Source organism: Mustela nivalis, assembly GCF_964662115.1.
Source record: "Mustela nivalis genome assembly, chromosome: 4".
NCBI lineage: Eukaryota > Metazoa > Chordata > Mammalia > Carnivora > Mustelidae > Mustela > Mustela nivalis.
The window spans coordinates 80939506-80963889 of NC_139023.1; the positions used below are offsets into that span (position 1 = coordinate 80939506).

Genomic DNA, 24384 nt, shown 5'->3' on the forward strand with positions numbered 1-24384 from the left:
CCTCTTCTTCCAGATGTAAGAAAGTAGTAGGAAATACTTCAGACACTGTAAGAACCTATTAGGAACAAAAGATGTCTTCCACAGAGCACACCTCTTTCACTCACTTAGGACAGCAGGAAAACAGGCCCCATCTGGAGGGAGACCTCTGGCCTCCCTGGCAGCAGGTGAGCTCACACCCCAGGCGGCTCCGTTCTTTCTGGGCCTTACTGCCTACATACCTGGTGCACACAGATGTTGCATTTGTCACAGAACACCATCTCATTGCCGTCCTCACCGTCAGGTGACTGGCAGACATCACAGACAACATCTTCATCATATTCAATCCCCAGGCCTTCTTCAGTCTCTATAGCATGATTCATATTGTCATAGCATCGCTGTTCAAATTCCTCTAGGACCCTTTCCATGGTGTATTCATCCAATTCAGGCATTCCTAAAGGAAAAGTGCCCCAAAAACATTTTAATAAAACCATACTGATAAACATTACAGTAAGACATTATTAGTATATTTGTATTTATAATGCATAAATAATCTTATAAATAAATCCATCCTGAGGATCCCAAACATTTTCTACGGAATGCCTCTCACTGTTCCAAGGAAGGATCTTCAAATTAAAAGGCAAAGAGAATCTTCCATGCAACAGTCTGTTACTTATGGTCAGGCACTGAGCTATAGTGTTGTAAGCAGAAAAGCAAAAGATAAATCCCAAAAGGGTTTAAGGGTATTAAATACATATATTGTTAAATTAGCATTTTATTATATGATACATAACAAAACCATGACCATATAGGGCACCTGGGTGGCTCAATTAACCATCTGCCTTCAGCTCAGGTCATGATCCCAGGATCCTGGGATCGAGCCCTGCATCAGGCTCCCTGCTCAGCAGGACAGTCTGCTCCCTTTCTCTCTCCCTGCTTGTGCATGTATATGCACTCTCTCTCACACACATAATAAATAAAATCTTCTAAATAAATAAATGAATCTTCAATAAAAAAAAAAAAAACACCAAGGGTATATTATAGTTTGGGTGTCTTCTGAATAACACTCCTTTCTTGCTACTGAAAATGTTGCTCTGAGAACAGATTTCACTGTGAGCACACAAATGTTTTTAACTGGTTTATCCCTCCTCACACTCTGAATTTACAAAGTTGAGATGCATAGTCAATCAGACACATGAGAGACGGAAACACAAGGAATGTCTGAAGCAAGGGAAACAGCTCATTGCGAATCAAATAAAATGCATTCTTATGCAAGAATGATCAAAAATAAATTTCAAGTGGTTATCGTGGTTACAATACTGGTAAGATGAGACTTTTATTTCCTTCCATTTGTGGATATATTCCAAACTTCCTACAATGAAAATACTCATGCAGAAAGAAAAACCAGGTTATAAAAATATTCTAACAGAACATGTAAGTGACAAGAAACAATAGGTCATTAGAGCCAACTTCTATGCATTCTGATAAATATAAAGCCATCAAATTAACACTTCAAGTTTTTAAAAACTTGGAGGACACAGAGCTGCCAACCATGATAAGCTCTAAGCACATATTCAAAAAAAACCACCTACCCATCTCCCACACTCCAGTTACTGATAAAATACTCAACTGCCTGGTCAGGCACTTACATCTCAATTCCTCCTACCAGTTTTGAAACTAACACTGGCTTTGAAAATATAATTCTATGCCCTATAATTAACTTCTACCATTACAAAGACCAATAAAAACTAAAACATCTTAAAAAGCATATGTTCAATTTATGTTAGACAACCGCATATCAGTCTTGCCAAAGTATTCCAGACTACCTTTCCATCTGGCGAGTTAGCCCAGTACTCGTTACTTAAACCACCCACAAAGGCCTCAGCATCTTTGGCTGTACCCTCAACCATAAGACAGGACACCCAGCTAGTCAAGTGTATGATACAGGTCTTCCCACAGCTGTTACAAAACAGAACTTTATAATCTTTGAAGCTAGAACTGAACGGTATTCAGTTCCAAGAGTGCTCTGAAAACTTATCAACAGATTATGTCAAACAACCTCCTGGCTTGCTAACGTCCTGGTCACTAATACCTAAAAGCAGGGACCAGGAGGAAGGCACTGTACCTTGTCAAAATACGTGAGTGATCAAACAAGGAGAAAGCAACAACCTTCCTGGCTCAGTTGGCTTGACTGCCCCCATCCAACAGGCTGAGGAGCAGGGAGTGCGGTGGCACAACATGCACCTGCTGTCCGCCAGGCTCTATGTGAGGCTCGGGGACCCATCCACAGCAAAAGCAGTCTTTGTCCCTCAGGGCTCTGAAATCTACCACCAAGCATTCTATAAACGCTTACTGTGTGCCAAACTGCCAACAGACATCTCTGCCACCTCTCCCCAACCCAGGACCCAAAGCACAAGTTCTAATGAATCCTCAGTCTCTCACTCCAAGCCCAGACTTGACTGACCTCCGTGCTCCTGCTCATCACAGCCCTTCAAGCAGCACTTAGCAGCCTGAGGTGACAATGTAAGATACAACCTACCTACCATCCTGGTCTTGACACCAGGAGGCGCAAGTAAAAAGAGCCATAGCCAGACACACTCATCTCCAAAAAAGACCCCACGATTCTGAAACCGAAGGTAGAATGGAGCGGACTTCACCAGACGATGCTGAGGGGCTTCTGCTACATACCCATATGCCTGAAATTCTTCTCTATTCATCATTCATTAATGAAGAAATATAACCCATGGTCTCTCACCCATCTCCTTAAATTCCTCATTGGTCAGTTCCAGCCATGCAGCATCCATGTCGTTGAGGTCGTAACGACACACACTGTCGGCCAGCGTCCGGATATCAACATAGCCCAACTCTGGAGGCTCGGAGCCCGGCGACACAATGTATTTCTTGGGCCTGATGAACATGAGGGATTTCTCTTCAGACACGACCCTAGTTAACAAGAAAACAAAGCAGCCAGGTTACCCTTCCTGCCATAAGAAAGGAAGTCTTTCACAAGGCCCAAAATTTGCTTCCACTTACAACACCCTAATCCCCAGGTTATCACTGGATAAACAAGCTAATACTGAGACATCCTCAAAACAGCTTTTTCCAACTGCTTTCCTGGGATACTGCATGCCCTGCCTTGAGCTAGGACAGTGGCTGCCCCGACCTGCTGGCAATCCCGAAACACTGACCTCCAAAGCTTCAACAGTTAGCGATTAAGTCACTTTCAACCAATCAGGCTTGCCCACCCTGCTGAAGGTCTAGCACCAGGTTCTTCAGAACATGGCGGCAGGACATGCACAGCAGGACCCTGGGGAACCAAGGGGACAAACCCATCACCTCTAATCTTAAAAATAAAATTAGGCCTTGCCCATTACTAAGCAAGCTAAGAATCTGAGAGGCCTAGCCAAGTAGGGGACTCTCCCAACATATGCTTAGGACCCCAGGAGAGGAACACAAGCTCCCACTTCTCCTTATATACTACCACCCTCTCACCACACCTGTTAAGACCTGGAGCGCCTTTCACTACACCCCACTCAAAAGAAATGACAGTACACAAGACTGAAACCCTCCCAATTTGGAAGGAAGAGCCCTCTTCCTAAAGACCTAGGCCCAACATCACAGCCCCACATGTCCACACGGTTCCTCCCTCCACACTGCCATGTCAGCAGACCATCAGCAGGTGGTCCAAAGAGTGTCAAAGTATTGTCATCAACTAATTACCAGAGTGATTTTACCTACAGGTAAAACAGGCAAACCAAAGGGAGTTATTTCTCCAACTCAACCAAGAGCAGGGCTTTAGCTAAAAACTCCATAAGCTGTGGTTAACATGTACTGCTCTTGGTCTGGACTCTCAAATAAAAAAATGACCTGGCGAGTAATTCTGGATGGGGACTGCCATCCAAACAGTGAAAACAGTGCTGTGACCCAAACGTAGATTCGAAGGCAAACATGGTGTTTATCCTGCAGGGCCAACGACTCTGGCCTACGGAAGCATCGGATTGGTCATTTAAGCTTGCATATTTAAGGAGACATTTGTCACAGAGACCCCAAAACAACAATAATCAGCAATGGTAAAAGAGTCCATTTCACAAAGCCGGCAGCTAACCAACAGCACAGCAGAGAAACCAGGCGTTTAGCTGAGCGTAGAGGCCCTAAATCTTCCCTCCCTATGAGGGGCCTCCACAGTCAGCTGAGCAGCACAGTGAAGGAAGGAGCAAACAGGCCCCAGCTCCATTCGGAGGCAGGTCATCAAGGCCCCGGACCCACAAGACCCTTAAATAAAATAAAATAATAAGAGAACTCATCAAGCATTCCTCCTCTGAAGCCCCCCTTCCACACTACCATAACCTGGCAGGTCTCCTCACACCTGCCCTCCTCCAGAGGTGGAACCCATCCCTACAAGAGCCACGAAGCCAGATACTCCTCTCCAGCAGAACTGCTCCCCAGAGTGAACACAACTGGGGGTGAGGTGAGGAGGGAAAAAAAAAGCAGCAGTTGTGTAAACATCCCAACTTCCTCCCCTCAACCAGTCACCTCCCTGAAATGTCTTGGAATTTGCCCTCCTCTCGGAAGAGAGCAGCACCTTCCCAAGATGCCTGGAATATTAAATATGGAGGCCCATGGCCCACAAAAATCACTCCCTCTGGACCTAAAGCATGTTTCTACACATTTCTGTGGCCACTTGAGGCCCCCTCTTAGTTCACTGCTCTTCTCAGGCACCTGGCTGTTGGCAGAAAGGCAATGGCAGGTGGAGAGACACGTCTACCTGGCCACAGGCTGAGGGATGGTCCCTGGGCTCACGGGCACCTGGACCCCTTTCTCCCACTCCTGTCTCCAGGGATCTGCCAACACATAGTACTCATCTGGGTTCAGCTGATAGGAGTCATGCAACTTCATAGCAGTGATCAGGTCTGTCCTAAACACCTGGAAAGGGAAAGAAAGGGTCACTGACATGTGATATTTGCATTCTGACTCAGAGTGCTGGCAGCTGCAGGGTAACCATGGAGCTGCCGTGTAACAAGGTCACTATATCAGCAGAGACTAGGTCTGACCTATTACAGGAACCCCTTGGCCTGCCGCACCCTTGGCCTCCCAGGCTGGGGGCGGCAATAGCTCACACCAGCCTCTCACTTCCTCATCAACTCCATAAGTCTGCAGCATCTCTGACAGCAGTGAAGCAACCTTGTTGTCCTCCTCCCCAAAACTCTAGAAACTCTCAATTCAAAAGAGGGCTGCTGAGATTTCACTCAAGGGTGCCCTTTTGGTAAGATATAAAACTCCACTAACCAAGCAACAATTTCAAACCAAAACCCAGAACTGCCAGGCCTCCTCTCCTATACGCAGACCACCACCACCCAGCTCCTGCCTCCCAGAGCACCAGGGCCTGCGGCAAGGTACCCGGGCAGTCAGGTCCTGGCTGGCAGGTGCCACACATAAGTACATGTGGGGAAAATATGGGAAAGAAGCAATGACAGACCAGGGTCAAGTCAGAAAAAGGGCTTGTAAAGAACATGTTTACACATGTTTACCTGGCATAACTTCTATAAGGGAAGCAGTATTTGAGAGGAAAGGAGGGGAGGGAAAGAAAAAAAGCAAGCAAGCAAGCAAGCTACCCTCTCTTCACCCCACCTAAAACCGACCCCTCAAAACTCCAAAGCACCCCTGTACAGGCAGAGCTCCTCAATCTATCAGAGGTAGAGACGAGAGCAAAAGTGGCCCTCGCAGGGCTGCTCTTCCCAACTGGGAAAAGGGCAGAAGTGCAGTGCCGGCAGCCAGACGGGGCCTTGTCCTCAGTCCACCAGTGTCTCAGGGCTACATAAGGAAGCTCTGACCCTGGCATTAGCGCTGGCCCAAAGTTGTATTTGGCACAAAGCAAGCCTGCATCTGTAAGCTACACTCTCTGTTTACACAAGTCACAATGCTGAACTCTCTCTGCTCAGGACAGGGAGTTCTTTCTTAAGCTGTGAAGCACAGTTCACATTATATGCCTGTTAATAGGTCCATATTTGTTTTTCCTGGTGGCTTTTCAGACTGGTGATCACTTTAATAAACTTCACCATAATAAAGTCTGAGGGCAGTGTCTGAATACAAAGTCCATTTCTCTGGCCTGCCATTTTTTCAACACAGACTTCTTCCTCGGTCTGCCACTTCTCGTTTCTCAAGTCCCAGTTAACAAGCAATAACCTGGCTGTGCACCGTCTGCAAAAGCACAAGCAAGGTCAGGCTCCCCTGCAGCACTGAGACCCTGAAGCAGGCACCCAGCCCAGATGCAAAGGACCCGTATCACCCATGCCCTTCTCCCCCGACAGAGAAAAGCACTTTAAAACAAAAATCACAAGTCTTCATCTTCAGGAAGCAAATCAGTTAAAAAACACATTCCAACCAAGCCTTGCAAGTAAAAACAAGGGAGTAAGCCAAAGGAGGAGGAAAATCAAACTGCGGCAACAATATGAGAAAAGGCAACCCACCCTTCCTTTACTGAAAGACTCGGAGGACAGTCAAGAACTGAAACAGATGCCCTACACGGACTCCCCAGTCTCTGGCAGAATTCAATGTTAGCGCTAACCTATGTGTAAAGTAGTCCGAACTAAGAGTTCAACTCAGAATTTTAGAGGGGGAAAAAAAACGGGTCAGGGACAAGGCCAGTGCCCTCCATGCCGCTCAGCCTCCTGCTGCCTGGTGCCCCTCAGACCCAGCACTAGCTCCCCCATCCTAACCCCCATCCAATTGTCCTGAAGTAACAGAAACGCATGCAGCGTGAACGGGAGGACACTGGTTGTGGAGGCAGCACAGAGAATTAAGAAATAAAGACAGGCAGAGCCGCTCAGATCCCACAGGAAAGGAGGGGAGCACTGCAGATCAAAAATGACAAAGACCTGGGAAACGAAGGCACTAAAACAACCACCTTCCCATGAAGGTGTGATCTAATGTTTAAGTGTCTCCTGGGATGGTTTTCTACTACAATTCCTCATGGAGAATGGTAATCCACAACTAACAACTCCTAACCTCAATATAGCCAGCGACCCTCAGCACTCCCATCACAGACCCAGAAAAAGGAGGAGCTGGTGGAGCACAGGCCTCGGCTCTGCAGCTACAGGATGAGGCAGTCTCTGAAGCCATCTATTCAAGAGGCAACACAAAATCAGGGACTGAACCTAAGGCCCTCCTCCCCACAGCCTGCCCACCTGAAAACTGGGATAAACTAAAATCCTTCTGCGATCATTCAAATCCTCAGAGCCTGGCCAAGGCTGTCAAGTAAAACCTATCTCAGGCCTGGTAAAGGACCCTAATCAACAAAGGCCTGCAGAGAAACGCACCTAAAAGCAATTTTAAATAAAGAGACAATAGATAATAGGTAGGGAGGTAGGTAACAAAATGTGGGGGAGCAGGAAAATAGAAGATGAGAAACAAATCGAAAAAGAAGGGGGAAAAAAAAGCCTTAAACGTAATCGCCGAAACAAAACTCCCAGAATTACAATGGGTTGTTGCCAAATAAGCCACAAATTCATGGCCAAAACTAACTTGAGGCTGGCAGGGACTGGCAGCAGCCGAACCCGCTGATCTCCTGGCCAGAGGAAAAGTTGTTGGGAGCCAGCGAAGATGAAACAGAAAAGGAAAAAAAAAGAATATAATTAATAATAATAGCTAACATTTACTACTGAGCACTCTTTTAAGTGCTTAGTATGTATTAACGTCTGTGTATTAACCCCACTTAATCCTCACAAGAATCCTATGAGGCAAACACCTGTGTTACCCCCATTTTAGAAATTTGAAAACTGAGGCCAAAGTAGTTAGATAACTTGCCCACGATTGCAGAGACATCAATATCAATCAACCAGGTGTGTGCCAACCACATGTACTCATGCACACGGTAGGACATGCACAGTCGCACCATCATTCAGGAAATACCTCTGAAGGTTTTCGATCTTCATGTCTGGAGCAGGAACCTCTCCTGTGCTGGGATCGGGAATTCTGGGACCAAGTAGTTGAGAGGCCTAAAGACAAATATCCAAAGAGGAACAATTAAAAGTACACAAATCACAGTGTGTTCATGGGCTTTTGGTTATTTTAAAGATTTTATTTATTTGAGAGAGGGCGAGTGAGAGTGAGCAAGTGAGCGAGCAGGCACCGGCAGGAGCAGAGAGAAGGGGTGGGGGCGGGAGAGAGTAGACTCCCTGCTAATCCCTGCTCAGCCCCAGGCTTGATCCCAGGGTCCCAGGATCACAACCTGAGCTGAAGGCAGACCCTTAACTAACTGAGCCAGCCACCCCGGCACTCCCACAGGAGCTTTTTTTTTTTTTTATTTGACAGACAGATCACAGGTAGGCAGAGAGGCAGGCAGAGAGAGAGAGGAGAAGGAGGCAGGCTCCCTGCTGAGCAGAGAGCCTGACGTGAGGCTTGATCCCAGGACCCTGGGATCATGACCTGAGCAGAAGGCAGAGGCTTTAACCACTGAGCCACCCAGGGGCCCCCCACAGGAGCTTTTTTAACCAAATTCAGCAAGGCTGACCTCAGCGCCTCCCCGCCTCCCCGCCTCCCCACAACATAAGCGGCAATGCTCCTCCACTCCCAGTACTTACTTAAACCACACACTTTCCAGAGCAGGCCTAACCAGATCCCTCCATCCTCGCTGTGTAGCCCAGGTAACAGCACACAGGAGGGGGCATTTTAAGCTATCACCCATGCAGAGCCTTCATCTGTAAGCCTGCACTTCAAGAGATTCCACGTCTCTCACATTGGTAACTACAATGTGAAAAGCATTTGAGTTTTCAATAAACTTTCTAAATGCCAGATCATTATGTTAAATCATAATGCCACCCCCCAAAACATTAAAAAACAGTTCTGACTCCACAAAACATAAGAACTTTGCATGGCCTGAAACGGGGAAGCTCAGACTGCACCAGACTAAGTGCCAATTAACTTTTTTTTTTTTTTAAAGATTTTTTTATTTGACAGACGAAAATCACAAGTAGGCAGAGAGAGAGGAGGAAGCAAACTCCCCGCCGAGCAGAGAGCCCGATGCGGGGCTCGATCCCAGGACCCTGGGATCATGACCCGAGCCGAAGGCAGAGGCTTTAACCCACTGAGCCACCCAGGCGCCCCTGGCCAATTAACTTTTAAAATTGCCTACTCACCTTGCCCAAAAAAAGTGCGAACGGGGTCTTTTCTGTGTGTTTCTTCCACAACTAACTAATGCTCTACGATCCAGCTACTCCCCCACCAGGCCACAGAATCCAGAAGCCCTACCAGAGCACCCTTAGGCCCCTCTCAGGCCTAAGACCTCTTTTGCAGCATGAACTCTATCCTGCTTGAGATGCTCCCTCAGCCTGGGTGGGAATTCTCTTTCCTGGTATCTACTCAGTGCTAACTTCAGTCTTCTATGAACCCTGAACACATTAGCATTTCTCCTTCTTGCTCCAAGTATTCTCCCCATGGAGCTGTCATCCCTGCCCTTGGGTCTTCCCAATGTGCCCAGGAGACTGTCAGACTCGCATTTCTACTCTTACCTCCCTGCCAAGCTCCAGGTCCACGTTCACCTTCAGATAAGACATCAACTCCAGGGTTCCTTAGCTCAATCAACTCTACACAATAAAAACTGGCCTCAACATTTTACCCAAACCTGTTATTCCTCTTCTATTTCTACTTTGATGAATACCACTACCATTTCTACTAGAATTCAGAAATCTAAGAGTCATCCTAGACTCTCTTCACTCAGGATACATCCAACCATTGGCCGAGTTATATTCAGTGCAACTACCAATACCTCAGAATCCCCGCCTCCTCTCACTTGTTCTATTGGTCAACTGCAGTGGCTTCCTGTCTGTGGGTACCTACCTTACCACCACCAGAGAGCTGAAACAGCCCTCACAACTGCCCCTGGCAGGTGAACTTCCTCATCACTCACCTCTAACCTGAACACATACTGTACTGTTTCCCAGAAATTAACAAACCTCCGCAAAATAAAAGCCCAAACCTAAAGGAACTGCCTTCTACCAATAAAATCATTTGCCACTCAAGTAGGAAGCTTTTATCTCTGTGGATTCCAGAGACGAGGGACACAGAATCAAAACACCTTAAGACCTTGGAGACATTAAGAAACAGATTCTACACATAAGCCTATCATCAGATTTGCAATGACGGAGACTAAAGGAGATTTCCAGGCTCCTCTGACACAGATGGGGGTAGTACCCTTGATAACCAGTTCTGAAGGCTTTTACTGGGTCAACTGACTGCTGTTAGGTTAGCAGAATTACATTTCCTACAGGTGGCCCTACTGTACTTTCGGTAAATATTGAAAATTCTTCCTTAAAGAATAGTAAGTATGTCTCTTTAGACTCTAATCAGTAAGAATGTTTCACTCCCACATTGAAGGAAATATTCTGGGCACACAGGAGTGCAAACCCAACTTGCAAAAGCTCTATGTCCAGTCATCAGCAGAAAAAGTAGAGACAGAAGCCAACTCAGGAACCTGGAGAGGCAGGCAGATGGTTCATGTCTTCAGACAGGTCTCTTTTCACCCTCTGGTCCTGCAGGCCCTCCTCCGGCCAGGACACAGGCCAAGAAAACAGACAGAAGAGTGCAAACAACAACTCTAGAAGGATGCCCAACTGTTTGTGGAGAGGAAAGAAGATACAGGGCAAAAAGGCAAGGCCCCTTTCCTTTGAATTACTAGGAAAAGGATTATAAATATAAGAAAACCAGAAATTTTAGAAGAATCATTCCACTGCTATACTTTAAAAATGAATATAGAGTGAGGGGAGGGGAGTCTTTACAGTCAAATACTTTCAGAGCTAAAGCAGAAAATAAATTTGCTCACTTTTTAAAAGAGTTTTATTTAAGTGATCTCTATACCCAATGTGGGGGCTCAAACTCAGGACTCCAACATTAAGAATTGATGCTCAGGGCGCCTGGGTGGCTCAATGGGTTGAAGCCTCTGCCTTCGGCTCAGGTCATGGTCTCAGGGTCCTGGGATGGAGCCCCACATCGGGGGTCTCTGCTCAGCAGGGAGTCTGCTTCCCTCTCTGCCTGCCTCTCTGCTGACTTGTGATCTCTGTCAAATAAATAAATAAAATCTTTTTTAAAAATGGGAAAAAAAAAAGAATTGCATGCTCTTCTTTTTATAAATATTTTATTCATTTATTTGAGATTGAGAGAGAGTGCACAAATTGGGGGGGGGGGCTACCCCCTGAGCAGGAAGCCTGACATGACTAGGGGCTCAATCCCAGGACCCTGAGCCAACCAGGTGCCCAAGAATCACATGCTCTTCTGACTGAGCCAGCCAGGTGCCCCCAAATTTGCTCATTCTTGGTTTTTGTGTCACTCTTGCCTCTTCTTGAGGATCTGTCAGAAGTCCCTCCCAGGTAGTTTCCCAGATTTCCAGGAAGTGCACAGTTTTGCTGGCCAAGAACACAATCCAAGTAATGGCAATCACTTAGAAACTTTTCCTAGGACTGCTTTTATATTCTTGAAAATGTCTGGGCCACAATATGCTTTTAAAACCAGGAATCCAAAGATGCTCCAAATTTGGTATCTGATAGTAATAATATCCAAGGGAAATGCTGGTCCACCCAGAAATGGTCTGTCCCTCCTCCTTCTAATTTAACTAATGCAAAAGGAAGGAGAGAAAAAGTAATCTATTAAAGACTGGCAAAAAGGCAAAATTTAAATTTTAACTGACCAAAGGGATGTTCGCTAGAGCCAAAAGCCAGTAATCACCAAAATATCCACAAACTGAATGAGTAAACATACAGTGGTATCCATACAATTTACTAACCAAATTATGGTATATGCATACAATGGAGTACCACCCAGCAAAAAAGAAAAAAAAAATGAGCTAATGATACATACAACATGATGCTGGAATCATTCTGTGATGAAAGACAAAGAATACATATTGCATTATTCCATTTATGCAAAACTCTGGAAGGTAACAACTAAGCTATGTGACAAAGTAGATCTGAGGTTGATTAGGAAAAAGATAGAAGGAGTATCTTGAGTGTTATGATTTCATGCGTATAAACATTTCAAAATGTAACAAAAGTGCATACTTTAAATGCATGCAGAAAATAAGTGATGATTTTCTACCATCCCTTAACAGTAAAGGAAAAGATAATGCTCTATTTTACTTCACACAGGTAATTTGCATATAGGTGAGAATCTGCATAGAGAACTAGAGGATCCTTCCATGTCCAACAGCAGGTATTTGTTACCTGTAATCCCTTTTCTGGTTTTTCTTGCTTTTAAGCACTGTCAAGAGCCATCAGAGGCCCAAGTCAGAGGTGACTATTTACAACATAGAGTATACCTAAGTTGGTATTGTGCACACAGCAGATTCTCAAAAAAAAAATTTTGAGTGGAAAAAAGTATAGTGTTGTTGAGAACAGCCATGCTTAACAAGAATCACCACCACTGTAACTCAAAAACTGAAGGTGGCAGGCACCAAGAATATACCTGTTTTACTTACTAGAAGACAGGTTTTGCTTTGTTCTTAAAGACTGATCTACTTATTTATCTTAGAGAAAAACAACACAAGCGAGCAAGGCAATTGGGGGGTGGTTGGAGAGAGTCTCAAGCAGACTCCCCACTGAGTGAGGAGCCCAACTCAGAAATGGATATTAACCCTGAGATCATGACCTGAGCCAAGATCAAGAGCCATACGCTCAACCGACTGAGCCACCCAGGTGCCCCTAGAAGACAGGTTTAAAGAAAAAAAAAAAAAGATATGTTTTTGAGTTCTGGGAAAACAAGGTCATGGAAAATAAAGCAAGAATGCATTTAAAGGGGTGCCTGAGTGGCTCAGTGGGTTATACCTCTGCCTTCTGCTCTGGTCATGGTCAGCCCCGCATCAGGCTCTCTGCTCAGAAGGAAGCCTGCTTTCCCTTCTCCCTACTTGTGAACTCTAGCTCTCTGTCAAATAGATAAATAAATAAATAAATAAATAATTTTAAAAAAAGGAATGCATTTAAAGACAACTTGCTGGGGCCACTGCCTCCTGACAGGAATGCACCAGCATCTACAGAAACATTCACAGAAAGCCTACGGGCCAAGAGACTCAGGTCTTGACAGTATTATACCAGTTCTCTCCACAGCAATGCTCTCTCAATAGGTCAAGAAGCTCAAGCAAAATAATTTGCAACCCCTTTTAATTTAAAAAAAAAAAAAAAAGTTAAGTTACAGAAATCTTTTTTTTTTAAGTATGTTGGGTGAAAAAAAAAAAAACAAAAAACAGAACCAAGAGTATTTCAAATCCCACAAGGACCAGGAGATAGTGATTTATGCTACAGCAAAACCTCTAGACACCTCTAAGTTCTTAAAAACCATGTGCTAAGATCACACTTTGTTGGTACTGCATTTTGTTTTTGTTTTCAGAATGTTAACATTTAATGGCAAATTAAACTAAGAATATAGCAAGTAAAATTCTTTTTTATTTTCTCGTTGCTTTCAGGAGTTGGGAACTCTAGAAATTTGACAATGATGTCTAAAATTACTTCACTGTCCATACACAAAACAGGATTACTTAAAGTCCATTCTAGTGATAAGTTTAAGTGACTTTAAAAGTTCTAGACATATATACCATATAAGAACAATTCTCTATTAAACACTGGAAAGAATGATTAGACAAAGCATCTTATTTTAATGGTCCCGAACTCCCACTGAAACAGAGCTCTGTGGGGTAACAATCAAAGTTATAAAAATCTTACAGATCACAGCATCATGAGCATGGACTCCGTATGTGCACAGAGCACTCAACCCTGTTTTTCGCGTCCTACTAGGCAGGTATCTCGAACATTCTCCTTTGAAATTAAAAATAGCCATGCTTCTTGCCCTAGATCTAAAATAAGGAAAAACCTCAAGAGTAAATCTACTACCTACTGGCACACACTCCACTGGTAACCCGTGTGTGATAAGCCAGGTTGTGGAGCCCACGAGAGGTTCAGAAATCAGAACGAATGGTGGTTTGGGTGCTGACACCACCACAAAATGCAAACTCTGAAAGAACTGCACCACTCACCAAATACCGAAATCCCCTAGGTCTCCAACACTGCTTTGCTTCTAGACACTACATCACATGCTGGTGTCTTCAGGAATGTTAAACCAGCGTAACAAAGAAAGGCACTTAGGGACCAAGGAGTATCGGATTGCAGGGCAACTGGTGTCATAAAAGCACAGATCCAAGACACACCCTTATGCATTACTTCAAAGCTGGGGACAGCGCTGTGCAAATAAAGCAAGGCTGTGGAAATTCCCACTGGAAAGTAAGCAAATTTAACGTAGTTATTAATCATTTGCTTTAATTGATAGATAGAAGACAAGACTCTAATATAATTGCTATTTCTTGCAGGGGCTGACCCTACACTTTCCCCATCTCCTCCATCCCAGCATAGCTTAGCTCCACGGTCGAACTCACTTCCACATTCCAAAATACAAAAGCTTCATGCATATATCCAAAAAACTGGCTCAGGAATATTTCAAAATAGATATACTTGTGCCTTCAACCAACGAACACACATGTGTTTCCCTTACCCAGCGCTCCTGCCGACATCCAAGTCCAATGGCTACAGAAGACTAGCCCATGGACTAGATCATTTTGTGCTAACTGCTCCTATAGCCCAAGAAGATGCTGGCTCTGCCTCTCAAAGCCAAGCCACACGTTGGGTTCGAAAAGGGGCAAAGCCACCTCTGTGTGTCAGTACACATTCTGCAATATTTGAACCGAAAATCCCCTACACTTCAATAATGCCTACACAATCCCTGAGTGTCACAAGATGCAACTGATGGGGGGAAAGAACAAATTAAAAGTACAGTCAAATATGAATGGAAGTGGAAGCATGCAAAAGAGAAACCACTTAAGACCTGCATGAAGGTAACAAAGCACAGCCAATTGAATTAAGACAATGACAGCAAGTTATGGAAAGATGGAAGGAAACTCATTAAATGCAATAAGACATAGAGGTACAAAGCAGAAGTATATTTCATCCACTAAAATTTTGTTCTCTCATTGTTTACCTGTAAGCTGGAATAAAACTGAAGTCCTCACATAACTTTATGTTTACCACTCATCAATCTGAGTTACTAAATTCAAAATTAGTAGGTCTGAATTTTGCTCAGCACTCTTTTTCTGCACATTCATCATCACAGGTGATGGAGCAGAGCTCAGCTGCTAACTGGATAAGACGACATGTCTCAGGGCTAGTACAGGTGTGGAAACTAGGTGACCAGAGGGTCCGCAAGGTACCTGGTTTCCAGATCCCCAGCAACACTCTCCAGGCCTTCCCACAGGGAAGTCAACAGTCCTGACAGTTATGAAATTCAACAGGAAAAGGAAGCTCTGCTTCACAACTTCAGGAAAAACTTTAAAGTGTCAGCACACTTCTCTCATTATTCATAATAAATAAATAAATAGATAGATAGATTTTTTTTTTCCTTTCCCTCTGTGTCTTTGAGAGGCACATTTAAAAACAACCCAAAAAACCCAAAAACATCATTTACATTTGGCTCCCTTATTCCAGCCAAAAATCTCATATTTTCAAAAGAAAAAAAAAAAGTGTGCCAAATGGATAGTATTCATTAAGTAATATTTAATTCTTGTCTTACTTTTACAGAAAAAAAAAAAAAAATAGAAGAATGGTGATCAGAGCTGTTAATTGGCCTGAGATAACAATCCATAATTCCTGCCAAAAGAAAGGACACTCAATGCTTTAATTAGCCTCTGCAGCTTTGCTGAAGATAAAAAATGCAATCTCCTTCAGGTTTTGGAAATACTGACAATAGCTGGTGGATCCCATTCCCACATTTGCCCAAAACTCCGAAGGACAGAGGATCCTGGGCTGGAAAGCAGGAAATGAAGGGTTTGTTTCCCGGGGCCACACCCTGGCACAATATGTAACTTCAACCTAGTGAGGGCCACCCAGTCCCAGGAGTCCAGCTATTACAAGGCACAGCCTGTGAACACCCCAATGCTATTCTGTAGGGCAGCCCTCCACAGGGCACCTGGAGAAAGGCTTCAACAACTCCAACTGCAGCTGGATGAGGGCTTGCACTGGCACAGAAAATGCCCATCCATCCCCAACTGTAAATACCACACTGGTATTCCCCTGGATCAGGCCAGAAAACAAAGCAAAGGACTCCAGCCCAGAGGCCAACAGGGCCCCGCCGTGGCTGCGGCTGGTGTTGTGGCCCCACACTGACGTCTGCAGCTGCCTCTCCTCCACTTGGACAAGTTCTGCTTTGGGCTGGGAACTGCTGCCAAAATTCTGTCAGGGCTGCAGGCTGGAGAGGCTGGGGCGCAGCCACTGCACACACCCAACCCTTCTTGCAATCAGGACTTTCCAAGTGCCCAGACCTCCCTGAGGGCGGGACTAGTTCTAGGGACCGCATTCCAAGGGCAGAAAGCACCCCAATCAAACCACCATGGGCTTACACAAAAAGATGGGCTCCAACACAAATAAGCCAACTGGTACCAGAGGCCTCTGCTGTGAAGCAACTGCCCTCAGAGAGGTTTTGAAAGGGTATTCCATGGTGTCCATATGTACGTATTTTTATAAGCTTTGGGATTCCAAGGGTACTTAATGAGACCTGTTTGTTTACTGTATCATCGTCTACCATAATTACCAAATCATTAAGCCTGGATAGACAGTCCAGTACTACAGCATCAACATACACTTTATACTGAACCAAGTATATGACAAAAGGATAGCCCACCTACCTTCTAGTAGTGCTGTCATGATCTCCTCATCTAGCCTGAGTAGGACAGAACCCAGTTTTGTGGTCTACCTAGTTTAACCCTCCAGCCCTCTGTTAATATTAATACTCCTTAATGCTCCGACTCTACCTTCTTCAGGGAGGCCAGCACAGACAGTAATGTGTGGGTTTTTTTGTCTTAAAGACTTATTTATTTATTTGACAGATAGAGATCGCAAGTAGGCAGAGAGGCAGGCAGAGAGGGAGGAAGGGAAGCAGGCTCCCTGCCCAGTAGAGACCCCAATGTGGGGCTCGATCCCAAGACCCTGGGATCACAACCTGAGCCAAAGGCAGAGGCTTTAACCCACTGAGCCACCCAGGAGCCCCGACAGGAATGTATTAAGAAGAAGTAGAAAATGGCTGTCAAACCATTAAGGTGACTTTTGGGGGGGGGGGGCAGACAGAGATCACAAGGAGGCAGAGAGAGAGGAGGAAGCAGGCTCCCCTCTGAGCAGAGAACCCGATGTGGGGCTTGATCCCAGAATCCTGGGATCATGACCTGAGCCGAAAGGCAGAGGCTTTAACCTCTGAGCCACCCAGGCGCCCCCCATTAAGGTGACTGACTTTTGATGGACACATTTTGGTGAACTTGGGCACTCTTTTCCTCCTTCTGTTCTAACAAGAGTTCTAGGTGGAAAATCCTATTTAGGTGAAATACCTGGTCTTCTAGGGCTGCAAGAATTCTTATGTTGGAGGCTAACCCCCAGTACCTCAAAATGTGACTACATTTGGATAAAAGCCTTTAAAGGGGTGATTAAGCTAAAATGAGGTCATTAGGGTTAACTCTGATCCTATCTCACTGATGTCCTTAAGAGGACATTTAGACGCAGAGATGCCAAGGATGCACATACTCAGAAGATGGTGTGAGGGCACAGTAAGAAGGCAAGCCAAGGAGAGGCCTCAGAAGACACCAGGCTTGCTGACAACTTGATATGAGACTTCCAGAACCGTGAGAAAATAATTACCTGCTGCTTAAGCTACCCAGTCTGTGGCCGTTTGTTCTGGCAGCTCAAACAGACCCATACAAGGGCCTCTGGGACTGTTAGGATCCTCTGTGCAGCTGAGGAATAGACTGAGCCATGGCCCACAACTGCACTGTTCAACATGGTCGTCAGTAGCCACATGCAACTTCTTTTAATGTACATTTTAATTAATTAAAACTAAACAAAATCTTAAAACCTAGAGTTCCTCAATTACAGCAGATAAGAACATTTCCATCCTGTTGGGCAGCTCTAGACCAGAGAGAAAAAGGCTATAAGTCTGAGAGAATGTTCCAGGAGAACCTAGTCTTCCATTTCTTTTTAGATTTTAGTAATCTCAGGGGGGCACCTGGGTGGCTCAGTCGGTTAAGCGTCTGCCTTCGGCTCAGGTCATGATCCCAGGGTCCCAGGATCGAGCCCCGCATCGGGCTCCCTGCTCAGTAGGAAGCCTGCTGTTCCCTCTCCCACTCCCCCTGCTTGTGTTCCCGCTCTTGCTCTGTCTCTGTCAAATAAATAAATAAAATATTAAAAAAAAAAAAAAAGATTTTAGTAATCTCTATACCGAACGTGGGGCTCAAACTCACAACCCCGATACTAGAAGTTGCATGCCTTACCGACTGAGCCAGCCAGGTGCCTCCAAGAGAACCTCCTCTAACCCAGCTCTCTCAGGGAAGAGATGAAGCAGCAACAAGAGCAAACAGAGTGAGCATAAACCTGCTGCTTAATGCCAAAAAATATATTAAAACAGGACTCCAAGCTTTGTATCCAGCATTATTAGTATGTGAAAGTAATTCATGAAACCTTCTTCTGATTAATTCTGAACCTAAAAAGCAAGACATTTTTAAAATTGCTGTAGGACAAAATTGTGTATTCAAGCAAACAGCAAGCATTTATTGAGTACTTATGACTCCTGAGGACACTTTGATAGGCACCACAGGGGGCAGAAGAGAAATATCAGCATGTTTTTGCCTCAAGGAGTAAAAAGCCTAAGTAAATATCAGAGCAAAAAACAGGTAGTGAGGGCTGTGTACAGACAAGCGCTAAGAAGTTCAGAAGGCTCTCCCAAGGGCTCTCCCAAGTGGTTTTAGCTGCCTGTGCCTGGGCACCCACCCTCAACACCTCTCCCTGAAATTAAAGGGAAGCCCTGCTCTCTGCAGCCCCCAAACCTCCATGCCTCTCCTTCCTTCACCCAGTTAACTCTTCCCCTGTGCCAAACATCAGCAGCTCCTACCATCTGCCCCCAAAGTCCCCGATCCCCTAGCTTGTCAAACCCAGCCTTGCATGATCTTGTCACAACTTAGCATTCCATGTACCCCAAACACCCAACGCCGCTCCAACAGCCACCAAATCTACATCCCACTGCCCCACGCCTGTCCCCAAAACCCCCTACAGAATGCCGTGTTTGAGGTCTTCTGGTTTTCATGGTTCCTTCCAGTAGGTTTCTCATGGCTGTCAATGTGGCCACCTTTACCAGCAAAGCCTTGCTCTCTATAATTTACAGCTTTTACTCTGCTGAAGGCTTCCAGACCAGAAAGCGGAAAACAATCCTGTTTGCCTAAAAACTATTTCATCCTTCAGGACCTGTCCAAATGTCAATCCTGTGTTTCCCTGGTCCTCATGTCCTCTGAATTTGTGCCTATATATTGTGTGTATGTGTATGTGTGTGTGTGTATATATATATCACACACACATTTCCAACAAGCGTCAAAGAGACATCTCTGTTACTCCCCTAATGACTGTCAGACCTAGATTTTATGTATGTCTAAGACAGAATTCCTTGAAAGCAGCCTAATACCTTTCCCATCATGCAGCAGAGCAAGCAGGTTTCCCTAGTTTCATATGTAACCTAAAACACAAGCCAACAGGCTGGAGCTCAGGCACTGTGCTAGGTACAAAATTCCCTTGTTATCTGAGAAGAGCTCTTTTGAGTAGTATGTTAGCTTCTCAATACACAGAAGCTGTATGACATTTATTTTGACTGCCTGGAAGCCAACTTCTGGTTCTCAGCTGCACTGTGAAAATACGAGGATGCCAGAGAGCAGAGATGCAGACAGGAGTAGTATTAAATACAGTCACGTTAAAAGTCAAGTGAAGAGCATGGACTCTTGCCTCACTAAAAACCTATACTTAATATTCTCACATCACACTCAATCTACCCCGTCTCAGGTTGGACTAGTTGATAATTAACTGGCTTCAATTAAGTTCCCTCTTCATAAATAGCAGGTCTAAGTGCCATAAATGATGTTTAGGAAAAAGAGACATGCCAGTGACTCTTGGAACTGGCTTGTTCACCCTTGGATAACAAACAGGAAGCCTGAGGAATGCCCGCCTGCAGTCAACCTTACCAGAAAGACTTGGTTACAGACCTGCAGTCTCACACTCAGAGGCCTTGGCTTTCTCTGACCTGCCTGATATGCGAAGGGCCTCAGCTATTTAAAGCATTACATTAAAAAATCATGTTTCTACACCAACCCAAACCCGGGTAGGCTCCAAGAACAACAAAGCAGGACTTACTGCCATTGTCGTCAGAATCCTCACTGCTGCTGGGAAGGCGACCTCGTTTCATGATCTCCCCGGGAAACAGCAGGCAGCCTGCAAAGCAATGAGACAGCACTTAACCCAAGATGATAATACACAATCATCAAGTTGTGCTTCAGATGGCAGCCCAGGATTTACAGCATACAAAAGCAAACAATTGGCTTTAAGTAGCATTTGAATTGTAAACAGCCAAAAGACCAAAGATACATAATTAGGTGCAATTTTTAACAGAACAGGTTCAAAGAGGGGGAGGGGTGGCGAAGTCACGAATCAGTAGGTCTCCTAAAGGTGCCACGTTTCTCCCTAGTTCCAGTGACATTATCACTACAACTACTCCAGGAGTCTTTTTAGCTGACTGGCAGCAAGCAAAGCAGAAAGAAACCCGCAGCAATGAGCACAGTGCCTCCTCACTACAGACAGATTCATATTTTACGTGTGTATATGGGGGATGGGGAGGAGGTTGTGCCTGAATGTGTGAATATTTACACTGCACTGGGCATGATTATGCTTCTCAGGCAAATTTTGCTAATAATCCTAAAAGCCAAATAACCTGGAGCTGCCGGAACAAAATAAATGGGGTATTAGGAAAGCAATTATCTCCTCCAGCCATCTCCGTCCCCTTGGCATTCAAAGCTCCATGAGGAAGGAACCAGACATAGTAGCTGATCCTGCCCCTTCCCCTTTACTTGTGAGGAATGAAATAAAAAAAAGTTTAGGTAGCTCCTCCCCCAAGTTCACACCAAATCCTATTTCACTGAACTTCACCCAATTCCTTAAAGCCTGGTCCAACCTAACCTAGCCAGACAGACACCTGGCCCAACTTGCTCTTGCTAACTCCTTCCCAGTGATAATAGACCTCCAGCATTACCTGGTAAGAGACTCTACTTAGCAGACAGTGACCTGAGACTAAAAGCCAGTCAATGAACTTATAAAGATGGATTCCCTGGTCATATTCGCACAGGCAGCTCTCCAAAGAAATCCAAAAGGCTTTCCCAAACTGAAATTACTGATTCCCTTGGTATTTTTAGGAACTTGATCTTACTGCAGGGCAATGATTCCTGATGAGAGAAAAGGACTTTTCAAGTCAGAAGTATACACCCAGCCCCTCAAGAAAAGTACATCTCAAGATCCCCCTCATTGGGAATCAGAGCATTGGAATGCGGTATGTTTCTTGTAGCCTAGAGCACAGGAACAGTGTGGGTTAAAATGTGGAGAACCACTGTGTTAGAACAAGATAGAAATTAGAAACCCAAAGCTCCACTCTAAATGGACCTACTAAAGAGCAGACCAAAAAAGGCAGATATCCATCATATACTGTAGTCTACACAGTGTAGTTCCCACCTACAAGAGACCTATATGATTGACTCAAATGTTAGGCCCCTAATCTGTAATTCCAACACTTTATAATTTCTCCCCGAGACACCAGTTAAGCTTTGTGGGCTTCTGTTCACAAACTGATTCTTCAAAAACCATTAATAAAACAATTTACCAAGTGGCAGCCCAGATAGGACTTGGGATCTGGGTCATGGGCTACCTTGTGCCCTAAGGTTTCATACCATGGGGGCGGGGTCATAGTCCTAGAACCCACCCATCCCTTTTCTGCAGAGCTCCATTCACCCATAACTAACACTCAGCAATCTATAACTTGGCCTGGGGCAGGCCAATTCCAGTCAGAAGCGTCCACAAACATCTGTGGCCAACTCCCCACTAGGAAGGACTGTCTTTCCTGCCCAGTCACCACATGCCAAAAACATCAACTACTGACAGCTAAACGTCCTCCAAACTTCCAGGGAGGGCAGCCCTGTTTCCCTTCCAACAGGAGGCACAGGGAGAAGAGGATAAAGCAAAAGACCATTTTTTCCTAAAAATAGCTTCAAGCTCCCCAAAGCCTATTTACACCAAGCAGCTTTAAAAAAGGAAGGAATGAAGGAAGAAGAAAGTAAGGAACAAAGTAAGAAGAAAGTAAGGAAGGGCTACCTAAAGAGGAATTCCTTAAAAAAGTAAGGGTGTGGGGCACCTGTGTGGCTCAGTCATTAAGCATCTGCCTTTCTCAGGTCCTGATCCCAGGGTTCTGAGATGGAGCCCACAACACACTCCCTGCTCAGCAGGAAGCCTGCTTTTCTCTCTCTCTCCCACTACCCCTGTTTGTGCTCCCTCTCTCCCTATGTCTGTCAAATAAATAAATAAAATCTTAAAAAAAAAAAAAAAAAAAGAAAAGAAAAAAAGGGTGTGATGTGACCCAAAAGAGATGCAGCTCCCACCCCAGACTAGACACAAGAAAACCAGTGCTGATCACATCTCCACTAACTCAAACAACTTAAATTTACCTAAAAAGAGCTTGAAGAACTTAGCATCCTCTTCAGTTAAAAAGTGTTCCTCCTAGCCTTCAAACACAACCCCAGAGAAAACACCCAGTTCAACTAAATGAAAAATGCCAGCATTGGCCAAAATAGAATGATGCTCCTAAACACATATATATAAACACTCTCTCAAGCAAAATTATGCAAGTAAAAGAAGAATAAAAATAGTATTTTCCTCCTAACGCATTCCATTTTCATCCACCCTGAAAGATGTTGAGAAATGAAGGTTGAGAATGCTATATTATACTTCTCCAGGGAACCTGGCACAGTAACAGGGGTTAGTGCCAGCAGAATCTCCTCCTCTGTTCTCTAATACACTTAAACCTTGACATCAGGCTGATTTCTCTCACCTGGGGTTACTTGCTGCGTCAAGAAATCAAAGTACACATTAGTATCTTCAAGATACACAAAAGTGGTGGTATGCTTCAAACATCTGACCAATAAAAGCGAGTGTGAGAAACAGAGGGCCCTCTTCATCATTACCTTTGCGGACTCTTTAGAGCATGGCTGATTATTATCTAGATGATAGTGTAGTAAGTAATAATTAATAGAACACTTCAGAGAAAGCACACGAAGATATAATAGCGTATAACACACCCATGAACACGTCTGGTTGAGGACAGTCAACAGAAATTCAGTCACGGTTAGTGCTTGACAGTAGTAGACACAAGGCTCTGCAGGAACAGAGCTTGATGGAGCCAGGGACAAATTGCCCGAGCAGAGTCCTAAAGAGTAAGGAGAGGTAGCCAAAAGTAGAAGCACAACATTCTGGAAAAAGCACTGGAATATCTGCCAACATACATGTAACATACCATATTACTCTGCACAGCATCTTCATAACCAGAATCTTACTATTTGCTCATGTGTTTACTAGTACACTTTCCTTTTTATCTTTTATCCTATTGCCGAGCCTTACCGATTCATAATGTAGGACTCTTTCAAGTTCCCCTAACTCTGCCTCACCGATTTGTCTTCAAACACCTAAATCTGTATAGCTTTAAGCACCTCCCTTTCATTCTCTGTGCCTGCAATCTCTTACTCCTTCTGATTATTACAATAAATTAATCTTCTCTAATAGGTGACCACATCAAGTCATTCCTTATACAAATCTCTCCGTCTGCTGCACACTTACAAATTAGTCCAGCCTGAAACTCATAAGTTTTCTGCCACCTGGCCCCTCACAACTCTACCCAAGCATCTCTCCTAACATCTCCCCCTCAGCTAGGCTTGCCTCTGCTGCGCCAGGCCTCTTTCCGTTCCTCTGCTAACGCTGGCTTCTCTGCCCTTCTTCTCCTCTGGGGGCCTCAGCAAAAAGCCAGTAGGCATGGTCTACCATTCCAATTACAAGCACTTACATTTTGTACCACTCATTCCATCTTGTTTTAAAAACTTTTTCACCCTGCTTTTCAATGTGTTACTTTCTTCAATAATCAATTCTTGCTTTGTATGAGCACCTAAATGTGCCATATGTGTGTCTCTAGAAATTTACAGTTCTTCAGAACAGAGATCCTCAGAGCGCCTGTGTGGCTCAGTGGGTTAAGCCTCTGCCTTTGGCTCAGGTCATGATCTCAGGGTCCTGGGATGGAGCCCTGCATCCGGCTCTCTGCTCAACGGAGAGTCTGCTTCCCCCTCTCTACCTACCTCTCTGCCTACTTGTGATCTCTCTGTCAAATAAATAAATAAAATCTTTAAAAAAACAAACAAACAGATCCTCTTTTAATTAAATATGAAAATAAGACACCATGGAGAGGGTCCTGCATAAAATAGCCTCAGGACAGCTACAATAAAAC

The 24384-nt window shown here is 44.7% G+C and overlaps 1 protein-coding gene across 1 annotated transcript in view; it reads right to left on the reverse strand.

Moving 5' to 3' along the window:
• The window catches only part of JADE1 (jade family PHD finger 1), a 57080-nt gene that overhangs the window by 21169 nt on the left and 11527 nt on the right, over window positions 1-24384 (reverse strand). The window contains 7 exon segments of the mRNA XM_082729126.1: window positions 219-430; window positions 2732-2919; window positions 4742-4899; window positions 7498-7510; window positions 7512-7540; window positions 7885-7970; window positions 20211-20288. Of these exon segments, the coding sequence (XP_082585252.1) occupies window positions 219-430; window positions 2732-2919; window positions 4742-4899; window positions 7498-7510; window positions 7512-7540; window positions 7885-7970; window positions 20211-20262 (738 nt within the window). The 5' untranslated portion in view covers window positions 20263-20288.